This window comes from Macaca thibetana, chromosome 1 (assembly GCF_024542745.1).
Source record: "Macaca thibetana thibetana isolate TM-01 chromosome 1, ASM2454274v1, whole genome shotgun sequence".
In the NCBI taxonomy this organism is placed as follows: domain Eukaryota; kingdom Metazoa; phylum Chordata; class Mammalia; order Primates; family Cercopithecidae; genus Macaca; species Macaca thibetana.
The window spans coordinates 71,535,720-71,547,580 of record NC_065578.1 but is presented as its reverse complement, the minus strand read 5'-3'; the positions used below and the strand labels follow the sequence as shown (position 1 = coordinate 71,547,580).

Below are 11,861 nucleotides of genomic sequence, written 5' to 3'. Positions count from 1 at the left end.
ACTAAAAATCCTATACAAAGAGATACACTAAAAAATGCTAAAATAAATAAAAATACAATTGTTAAAATTGTTCAAATAACCCACTGGGAGGCAGGAAAACAGAAAACAGAGAAGAAAAATAAAACAAGGAGAACAAAGAGAACACAAAAAATTAAAACGGTAGAGTTAATCTCCAACACCTCAGTAAGTAAATGAAATCTGCCAATTAAACAATGTACATTTGGTAGAGTAGATTGAAAATATGACCCAGGTATATGATGATTACAAAAAACTCACTTCAAATTTAATAATATATGTAGGTTGAGAAATTATTAAAAAACGGAGAAATATATACCATTGCAAACATGAATCAAATAAAAGCAGATGAGCCTCAATTCACATTAGATATCTTATACTTCATAGAATATTGCTGGAGGCTGAGATTACCATTACTTAAAGAGAAAGGAGTCAATCTGTTAGGAAAGTATAGCAATCCCAAATGTACACTACCAAACCAGAGAGCTGCAACATGTGTGAACCAAACCTGATAGAATTAAAAGAGAAAATAGATGGATCTAAAATCATAGTTGGAAACTACAACACTCCTCTGATAATAATTGATAGAACAACTAAAAAATGGCTGAGTCAGTATTCCATAATCAGTCAATGTTATCCTTCATAGTAACAGACTACAAAATTAAAAAACAAAAACCAAAAAACAAAAAATAAACAAACAAAAAAACACATGGTATCAACTGATGCAGGAAAAGCATTTAAGAAAATTCAACACCATTTGTGATTTTCAAAAAAAGTTTTCAGAAAACTAAGAATATAGAAGTTTCTCAATTTTATAAAGAACATTTACCAAAAACAAAACTAAACAAAACAAAAAACCACCACCAACAAAAAACCTCCACAGCTAATACCGTAATTAATGACGAAAGACAGAATGCTTTTCCTTGAAGATCAGGAAAAAAAAGCAAGGGTGGCTACACTCACTACAGCTATCCAACACAGTATTGGAAGTTCTAGCCATAACAATAAAGCCATATAAATTTTTAAAAAAAGAAATGAGGAAACAAAAGATGTATCAACTGAACAGGAAAAAATAAAACTGAATACTAATCTTACGCATATATGGAACAATGATATATGTCAAAAATCCCAAGAAATATAAAAGTAAACTTAGAATACATGAATTTAGTTTGACAATACAAGATTAACATATAATAACCTACTCTATTTCCATATATTAGGAATGGTTAAAAAAGTGATATAGGTATAAATCCTACAAAACTTAAACTAGTATGTTGAAAATTATACAATGTTGTTTCAAGAAATTAAAGAAGTTCAAAGTAAATAGGAAACGTGCCATGCTCATGGATTGAAAGTCTCAATAAATATTATCCCAATTATCCCAAAATTGATATATATTTTAAACACAATTCCTATCAAAATCCTAGCAATATTTTAGACATACACAAACTTATTCTAACTGTATGTATATAGCTACAAAGGAACTTGAAGAACTAAAATAATTTTGATAAAAGTAAAGTGGGAGGAACTATACTACCTCATTTGAAGACTTATATATAGTTAAAATAACCAGGAATGGTGGTGGGATAGACACATAGATTAATTGAACAGAATAGAGAACTCAGAAATAGTCCCACATAACTAATTTTTGACAAAGATGCAAAAGAATTCAATGGAGGAAATACAGCCATTTCAAAAAAATGGTGCTAAAATGGTGTTGGAGCAATTGAGTATCTACAATCAAAACAAATAAACAAAAAACAACTTTATCTGAACTTCATACCTTGTAAAAAAAATTGACTCAAAATGAATCACAGATTTAAACAGAAAACTATAAAAACCTTTACAAAAAATCATAGAAAATCTTCAGAAAATAGTGCCTAGTGAAACTTTTTAGATATGACACCAAAAGCATAATTCATAAAAGGAAAAAAAAAAAGTAAACTAGACTTCATTGAAATTTAAAACTTCTGCTTTATGAAATATATTGTTAAGAAGATGAAAAGAAAAGTTACAGACTGGATGAATATATTTACAACCACATATCTGAAAGAGGACTCAGAGCTAAAATATATATTTAAAAAAAAAGCCTTTCAAAACTGAACAGTGAGAAAAAATAACAATCCAATTAGAAAATGGGCAAAACAAAGAGACACTTCTCTGACAAAGATACATGGATTGTAAAAAAATCACAAAAAAAAGATGTTCAACATTAGCAGTCATTTGGGAAATGCAAATTAAAATCAAAATTAAGAACCAATACAAACTTATTAGAAGAGATAAAATAAAAACTAGTTACAATAGGAAAAGCTGTGAGGATGTAGAGAAGCTGGATTTCTCATGCATTGCTCTTGGGGTGTAACATGGTACAGTCATGGCAAAATAGCTTGGCAGTTTCTTTTTTAAAAAGTCAACATGCATTTATGATACAACATCACAATCATACCTTGTTGTATTTATTCCAGACAAATAAAAACAGGTCCACACAAAAACCTGTACATGATTGTTCATAGCAGCTTTATTTGTACGTGCTCCAAACTGGAAATATCAAAATGTCCTAAAATAGGTGCATGGTTAAACAAACTATCATACATCCATTCCACAGACTACTCAACAATAAAAAAGAGAAAAAAATCTAAAATATATTGATGTAAGAAATAACCTCCATGGATCTCAAGGGCAATATGCTGAGTGAATAAAAGCCAACTTCAAAGTGTCATACACCATATGATTTCACTTATATAACATTATCAAAATGACAAAATAATAGTGATAAAGAACAAATTAGTGGTTGTTCAAATCCTAGAGGTGACTGAAAGGCTGTTTTTTTTTTTTTCTTTCGAGAGAGAGACTGGTATTGATAAGATTATAAGGCCAATTCAAAACTAAACCTGAACTCAGAAAACTTGCTGGACAAGAGTCCTAGATTTGAACCAATAATATTTCTCAGCAATATTTCTTGTGAGCATTACACTCAGTTCATAGGATTCAACTGACTCTAGCAGAAGTTGATTCTAAGTAGGAATGCTTCAACATTGTAATCTGTCCTAATTCCACACCGGTTTTTCCCCACATTATAGCTTACATATAGTTTCAAATAGCAACATTTTTCAACGTCTATGATGAAAACAAAAACAAACAATATTATCAACAGTAACAAAAACCAAGCCTTTTCTACAGTTTTTGCTGTCATGATTTAAGAAAAAAAAATCCTTATTAATGTTCTGCATTTGGTTCTATCTAAATAAAAGACAATTTATAGTATAACCATGATCTGAAATTTTATCAGTTTCAAAGAGTTGAGGTGACAAAAAATACAGTACAGGGGCACCCAAGTCTTGGTATCTTAAAAAACCTCCTTTAAGCTGAGATGAGGAAGACATACCCATCACACATACTGGTGAGCTGGAAGTAAACCAATGTGAAGGTTGATTTTATCTGTCAACTTGACTAGGCTATGCTACTCAGATTTTTGGTCAAATACCAGTATAGATGTTGCTATGCAGAATACTTACTAGAAGAGAGTAACATTTAAATCTGTAGACACTGAGTAAAGTAGATTACTCTCCATAACGTGGGTGGGGCTCATTTAATCAGTAGAAGATCTTAATAGAAAAAAAGATTGTGGTTCTCTGAGGAAGAGAGAATTCTAACCCTGGATTGCCTTCAGACACCAGCTGTAACATCAACTTTGCCCTGGGTCTCTAGTCTCCCAGCCCGCTCTGCTGATTTTGGACTTTTGGGCTTGTCAGCTTCTACAGTTACGAGACAATTCTTTAAAATAATCTCTCTCTTTGTCTCTGTCTGTCTGTCTGTCTCTCTCTTTCTGTATATACATATATATAATGCACATAATATATAAAATGTGTGCATATATGTATATGCACACAGACATACTTCCTATTGGTTCTGTTTGTGTGACAAACCCTGACTGACACAGTCAGTGTTCTCAAAAACCTGCAGCTCAGCTTTGTGCAATCTAGAACTTTTCTGTACTGATATCCAAGAATGTTTATAGCATCACTATCTGTAATAGACAAATAATATAAAACATATCTGCCAAAAATAAAATGAATAAATATATAATTCTATAGACATACTATGAAATGCTATGTGGATTCAAGAAATGAAGGAACAACAGCTGCACAACAGCACAGAGGAATTCTAACATATGATGCTAAGCAAAAGAAGCCAGCAACAAAAAAGCGTATGCTATAATTACATGTTGTATGATGTATTATGGCTTTGTATAAGTACATATAAAAGCCAGTCATTCTTTCAGAGGGATATAAAGCTAAATGGTAAAAATGTAAAGAAAATGAGGAAATGATGATGGTGAAATAATTACAGGGGTTACTTTTAAGGAAGAAAATTGGGGTTATAATTTTAAAAAGGCTTGCAGAAGGCAGTTGAGGTGTTGGTAATTTTCTGTTTCTTAATCAGTGTGGAATAAAATGGATGTTAACTTTAAAATAATGCTTCCCTAATCTATAACTTCACATTCTATGCACTTTTCTAAAAGTATATTGTTAAAAATGTGTATTTCAGAACAAAAAAAATAAATGTCATAAACATGGGAGGCTGTTATAAATATGGAAAGGTATTTGATATAGTCCTTAAAATTATTCCACTTCAAACCCGATTGACTCTTTCTCATCTTAAGAAAAACCAATGATTTACTTATCCATGAATATCACAACTTACAACACGAGCAATAAAGGTCTCAATAGTTGCTAGAAGTGAACATGGAGCGAAGTGGCAATAGTTATTTTCTTTCTGTTTAGGGCTATGTTTTAAAGCTATGTTTTCACAATCTTGTGTTAAGAAAACTATATTAATAGTAAAAAATATCCCAAATTAAAAATTACCAGTTAAAGTCAAGATGTCTTCATAAGTTTACACAGTGAGGTACTTCCCGTCTATACAGGCACACATATACACAGACACACATGTATCAATTATAGAAAAAAAATATAAAATGCTAAAGGGACAAAATTAACAAGTCATAGTAGAGTTTGAAAATATACAAGATAAACACCTCTGCAATAAAAATCAGAATCTTTTAGGAAATTAAAGAAATTATATAATAAAATAAAACAATAACTGCTTGGGAGAATAAGATTTTACATTCATCACAGTCCACTATAAAGTATCAAATTTGATGTTTATTTTTGAATAGAGATGCTTGAGTTGTTTAGAAATATGTGAGAAAAAATCTTAAATAAATAGTAATTATTGGTTTTCCTGGAATCCACTGTAAATTATATAATGAAATGTAGTAAAAGATGTACTTGTTATCTTACAAGTAGAAAGAGTAGAAATTTCAGTTATTTAAAAATGATTTCTACCCACACCCATTGTAACACTGTTCTTTCTTGTTTAACTACTTAGGTGCAATTTTCAGAGCCATTCTATGGAAATGGTTTGAAGAGCGTTGAAAGTAGAGTATCTCCACACTCATCCAAACATACAAACACACATATACACTTCTAACTTCTTTGCTTACCCTCAATGCTGATGGTGAATAGATAAGATGATAAATTATAACTGAATAAATATATGATATTTAAATAGAGTGACCCAATAGGCAAATAACTTTTTGCTGTTTTCCACTTCTTTATGCAATAGCCATTTCCAGAGTGAATAATCTGTAGCTGTCACAACATAAAGAATGCAAAGATTTACATGGGTTATTGCCCAAAATAAGTTCACCATTTACTTATACTTTTATTTGAGGGGAAAAAAAACACACAAAATGATGATTTCCTTTCAAAGAATTATTAGTTCAACACTTGCTTCAATAAAAGACCCCCTCCCGCCTACTTTACGATAACATGTATAACCAAACTATACATTACAAGAATACAGAAGACATTTGTTAGTGTATAATTGTAATGTTATTTGAGCAAGTCTCCTACAATCTAGGAAGAAATCATAGAAAGATATTTTGTGGTGGTCAGCCATTAAATTCATTGCATCTGTGGTAAGCTGGGCTACTAAATCACATGGCAGGTAAATGTAGAGATTGAACTGATGAGAAGGAGCTCTTTTTGTAGCTATAGAATTCAAATGAGACACTTTTGACCAAAAATCTGCTTTATTATTTTATTTGAAAACACAAGATGGTATACATTTTAGAAATATAACTTACAATGAAGTGGTTCTCAACTTGGAGTAATCCCCTTCCCAATCCACAGGATATTTAACAATGCCTGGAGATATTCTGGGTATCACAACTATTGACATCTACTGGATAGAGGCCAGGGATGCTGATAAACATTTTCCAATGCACACAGAAGTCCCCACGCACCACGCAAAAAAATAATTACCTGCACCAAAATGTCAAAAGGGCCTAGATTGAGAAACACTTCTGTAGTGGAAGATTCCCCCTCTACCAACAAATTTCTGGAAGTTTGTATTTCTCACCCTGACCTGAAATTCATCAGTATACGTCAGTTTTAGTTGGCAAAGTACTCCAAACTTAAAGCAGCTTAATTCAAACAGAGAATCAATTATGGACCAAGTTAGAGAGCTGTTATTCATAGGTACAATTTATAAGGGCTTCCTGACTGTCTCCTTCAGGAAATACAACGTTATCTCATTAGCTCTTTCCATTAGATCCTGGGAACCGTCTTGGCTAAAACTTCTCATGCCCACACAGTAATATCATGGCCTGTTGTTGGGTGGGGGGAAGGGGGAGGGATAGCATTAGGAGATATACCTAATGTAAATGATGAGTTAATGGGTGCAGCACACCAACATGGCACGTGTATACATATGTATCAAACCTGCACGTCGTGCACATGTACCCTAGAACTTAATGAATTAAAAAATAACACATGAAAGATGAAGCTGGCTTTGCTCATTTCCTAACAATAAACAAATGTAAACTTACATTCTTTTTCCATCCTAACAATCACAATTACACTGTTGAATAAAAATTGAGTTTATTAAAGTAAACAAGCTTAAGAAGGTTCCTTATAACATTACTCTTTCCAACATCCTTAGGGATTCAAAATGCAGGTCATAGGGCATGAAAGGCAGGAGTGGAATCAATCTAGATAATGAAATAATCTGCTATCACAATCAGGCTCCACCTTCTTCCTTTTATATTAACTCCCTACTGATTATTACATTTATTGAAATACTAGAAGTTGAGCTTTTAAAACGAAAAAAGGTACATCATTGTAAAGAAATAATAATTAATTCCAAAGTCATTTCCTTAAAATTCTAACCAAAGGAGTAACTCATTATAACCCACTCCAATATTTGCTTCTAAAACGTTCTAAACAATGCTATTACCAATTGTTCTACTTCAAAAAAATTCTACTAAGGAACTATTTGCTATTTAAGTTTTTTTTTTCTTTTTTCCTCATTTTGTTGTTGTTTGGTTTTGTTCTGATTTTTCCTCAAAAAGAGTCAAGACAGCCCGAATTTAAGTCTCTGTTTGGAAGAATTCCAGGACCTCAAAAGCAAATATTAGAAACCATGTAAAAGCCTGTCAGATTATTTGCCCTTAGAAAGGTTTAGGGAATAGGAAGTCATAAGAGCTTTTAAATCCATTTTCTTTGGTCAGAAGACTAGAAGTACAAGGGTCAAGAGAGGTTGCCCTACCTGACATTCTTGCACTTGCTGTAAATAATAGTGACCTACCTGTAAATGATTTCCCCCATAATCCAGACATCTACACACTAAGTTCAGTCATTGCTTTCTTTAGATGGGTTCCCTAAGAGTTAAGTGTGATCTGTGAATGGTAGTTGAGATAAAAACTAGAAATAAGGAAAAGAAACTGTCTTTAAAAGAAGTGTCTCGAGTTTCCGTTTACAAGCCTGAAGGGTTGTTGTACATATTAAAACTGCTGCATAGCTCCATCCCTGGTCAAAGAAATCCCTCCTCCTAACACCCCCACCCCACCGCCGTGGACACTGAAGATGTCAGATCTCTGGGAAACAGCAGTTAGAAAAAGGATGCTTTTCATAGCTTGTACTAGAAAACGCTGGCACCCCCATCCCTGCTTAAAATAGCACTAAACTGAGTCACAATGCAGGAAGCTATACCTTCTGTGTCTCTTCAATAGAATCTAGCTCGTTTCTAGTGAAATGCTAAATAATACTGCATAGCTTTGCCCATGTATGTGACATGTCAATTCTAATCCCCCGTTTGCCCTAGATAATTTTACGCTTTATCCATCAGCATGCCACACAAGATAGAAAAACGCAGTTAACAAGATGACAGTGTTAGCTAGGTATTTGGCATCGATATTAGTGAAAGTCTGTCATTTGACAATTATTTCCCTAGCATACCAGACGGTAAAGAAAATGTTTTCATTCATCCGCAAATGACTAACATTTTATTGATGTTTCAAAATGCGGTTGAAACTATTGCACTCTCAATTTCCGAGTCGGTTTTGAGAGTCAGGGCAGAATACTAATATCAGTAACTCCTGCCTCAAATGTCTCCGTTAACTGCCCAGACTTGGAGTGTCAGTTCAGCAGGGAGGTGTTGCTAGTTAAGGATTCTTCGATAAGCCAGTCTGGGTGGTCACAGGTGATGGGAAGCCTTCCCTTTCCCCATATATCCCCGTGCATGGCGATAAAAATCACTCTGAACACTGCTACCACCAAGCAAAACGACTCCCTGCCTGCCTCCTAAAGAGCTTAGTCTGGGGAGGCAGCCGGATGCTGACCCCTGCAGAGAGTATTGCTTCGGTGCGCTTTGCCAAAGGACCCTGCTAGCATTATGGAAAATGAGTTAGGTACTTGTGAGGTTTTGCTTTATTTCCTCCAAAGGAAGAAGAACTGGGATCTGGCAAAGAAAATCCTCTTCAAAGACTGCTAAAGGGGGATGGGGTGAAGGAAGGGAGAAAGTTGGGGGTGAGGGGGAGGGAGCTTATTTTTTAATTACTTATTTCCCACTTTCACTTCCCCGCTCTGCTTCCCCAACTCCTCGCTGAACAAGATTGATTGGTGTAGCTGCTAACGACTCAGCCTCGGTTCTCGCATTGATTTGCAAATGGCCCGGAAAAGCTTAGGGATCTTGAATCTGGAAATGAGTTCAAGAAGGAAAGAAGAAAAAAAAAGAGTAGGGGATGGCCCTATGCCTAGTATCTCCTTCTGCCTAGGGCCAGGGCAGGGCTGAAAACAGCCCGGCGAGCTGCGGCGGGGCTGCTGCATGGGGAAGCGGAGGTTACCGCTCCGCACCGCGGAGGAGCAAGCCTGTTCAACCCGGTTTGGAGATTGTTAAGAAATACAACCCTGCGACTCGTTAAACCCCTTAACTCTACCCTGCCTTGACTCAGATGCGCCGATCTGATAGGCTCAAATGGGTTAAACTGCCTCTTACATAACGGGACTGCCTGGCTCTACACAATTAAAACACTTGATTGCAGTCTTTTCCCGACTCTGCATCCCAGCACGACCCGCCCCGTGCCTCCCAGCGCGCCTGCGTGCCGCGCGTGCACAGGCCCCCGCGCGCACGCTGGCCCTCGCGCGTAATACACACTCTCCATCACACACACACTCCATGTTGACCATAAACAATCCCCTACTCACACACACAACTTAGTGTCAACACGCACAGATAAAAGAGGGGCGTCCTGCAATCCATACTGGCCGACCCCCACAGTCACGCAAGCTGCTCTACCGTAAGGCCTTGCACCTCCTCGTGTCCCCGCAAAAAAGCAGCGCCCCGCCACCATTCCCTACCTATTCCCGAGAAAAGGCAAAGAGAGAACTAGTTGGCTGCTCGTTAACTGCAGCGTAGCTACCCAGGCGAGATTAAAAACAAAAAAACAACTCACAGTCGCCGGCGTCATGATGGCGCCGACCACAACTTGGAGGACTTCAAACTTACGGTGCCTCGAGAGGTAAAACGCACCGGTGAGGGAAGGGAAAGCGCCCCTCAGCTCTCTTCACCCCAGCCCCGACACGCAGACTTTTCTAGCAAAGCATCCCTCTAGCGCTTACGACAGTAAGGAAAGCCTTCATTCTACGGTGGCTCTCATTCCCCCTCGGTTTGCATAATTGTGATACAGTTCCTCCTAATTATTTTTTTCGTTGTCTTTCTTTTCTTTTTTTCTTGCTTTCGTTTTTCTTTTTTTCTTTCTTTTTTTTTTTTTTTTTAATCCACCCCCCCCTTCTCCATCCCCAGTCCCCGGGCGGGGTTGCTAAGGAAACGGCCGCTTGGCAACGCGCGCGAGCCCGGGGGCCGGCGGCCGGCGCAGCGCTCCGCGCTGCTTCTGCTGCTGCTGCTGCTGCTGCTGCTGCGATTGCAGCCGCCGCCGCCGCTCGCCCTGCCTCCTCCGCTGCCGCCGCGCCTCCTCCCTCACTCTCCGGCGCGCTCGCCTCCTCGCTAGATGGTGTGCGAGCCGCCCGAGAATTAGACACACTCCGGACGCGGCCAAAAGCAACCGAGAGGAGGTGTAGTGTGGTGCCAGGGGGAGGGAGGGGAGGGAGGGAGGGAAAGCGAAGAGGAGGAGGGGGAGGCAAAAACACCGAAAAACAAAAAGAGAGAAACAACACCCAACAACCAGGAGTGGGGGGGAAGAAAGAAAGAAAAGAAACCCACCCACCCATCAAAAAAAAAAAAAAAAAAAAAAAAAAAAAAAAATCCTGTGGCGCGCCGCCTGGTTCCCGGGAAGACTCGCCAGCACCAGGGGGTGGGGGAGTGCGAGCTGAAAGCTGCTGGAGAGTGAGCAGCCCTAGCAGGGATGGACATGATGATGTTGGTGCAGGGTGCTTGTTGCTCGAACCAGTGGCTGGCGGCGGTGCTCCTCAGCCTGTGCTGCCTGCTACCCTCCTGCCTCCCGGCTGGACAGAGTGTGGACTTCCCCTGGGCTGCCGTGGACAACATGATGGTCAGAAAAGGGGACACGGCGGTGCTTAGGTAGGAAGAACGGCGTGCTTTTCGTACTTGTCTCGGTCTATCTTTCTGTCTCTCTTTGAACCCTCTCTGCCTTCTTTATAACACAAGCAATAATGCTGGTGGTGCTCATCATGGAAAGACCACATCTCAAGAATTCCAGGTGCAGATTCTTCCCGGAGCCCCGGCCCGTTTATGCTGGGGCAGGTAGCAAGCTGGACTTGTGATGCTAAAGCACTTTGCCGGAACGCCAAGTAGCCTGGGGATGAGTGAACTGTCAGGTTTAGAAGGAGGGGCAGGTGCCACTTTGAAACTGAATGCACAAGGTCTCTGTTTTACTGTCATGGGGTACTCTTGGAGAGTCTGACAAGTTTATAAGGTTTGTTTCTATTTTACTCCAGCATAAGCGACTCTTTCAAACTGCTGGTTCTCTGCTCCCATTTATTTTCCCTCTCACTTGGACACTCAGGCTCGATTTCTTGCTCTTTATCTTTCTTTCCTTTTACCGCTCTCTCTTTTCTTTCTTTTCTCCTTCTTCCTTCTCTTATACCATTTTCCCCACCTCCTTGTAACTCTTTTTCCCTCCAATATCTCTTTTCACACCTTTTCTATTTTCGTTTTTTTCCCTCCTTTTTAAAATTTGTTCGCGTATTTTCTCATTTTTATCTCCACGACTTTAATTTCTGTTCTTCACACTTAATCCCCTTTCCTCCTCTCTTTTAACCCTTTTCCTTTTAGTTAATTTTTTTTTATTCCTCCTTAATGTCCCTATCCTGTGCTTTTGACTCCCATTTCTCGTCCCTCTCCCAATACCGTTTCCCACCCCTGTGGCACACACAGGCATGGTCACTCTTCCCCTCCAGTACCATTTACTCACCCTCATAACTCTTATTTCTATAAACATACTACTTCACATACTCTCACATCCTCACATGCACTGGCACTTGCATGCTCTAAGAAACACTTCCACATTCAGATCCTCTCTC

General features: G+C 38.1%; 1 protein-coding gene across 1 annotated transcript in view; it reads left to right on the top strand.

Moving 5' to 3' along the window:
- Positions 1-10,168: 10,168 nt before the first annotated feature.
- NEGR1 (neuronal growth regulator 1) overlaps positions 10,169-11,861 on the top strand; it is a 908,115-nt gene continuing 906,422 nt past the window's right edge. Inside the window, exon 1 of the mRNA XM_050804825.1 lies at positions 10,169-10,899. Coding sequence (XP_050660782.1) covers positions 10,724-10,899 — 176 coding nt within the window. The 5' untranslated portion in view covers positions 10,169-10,723. The remainder of the gene's footprint in view (positions 10,900-11,861) is intronic.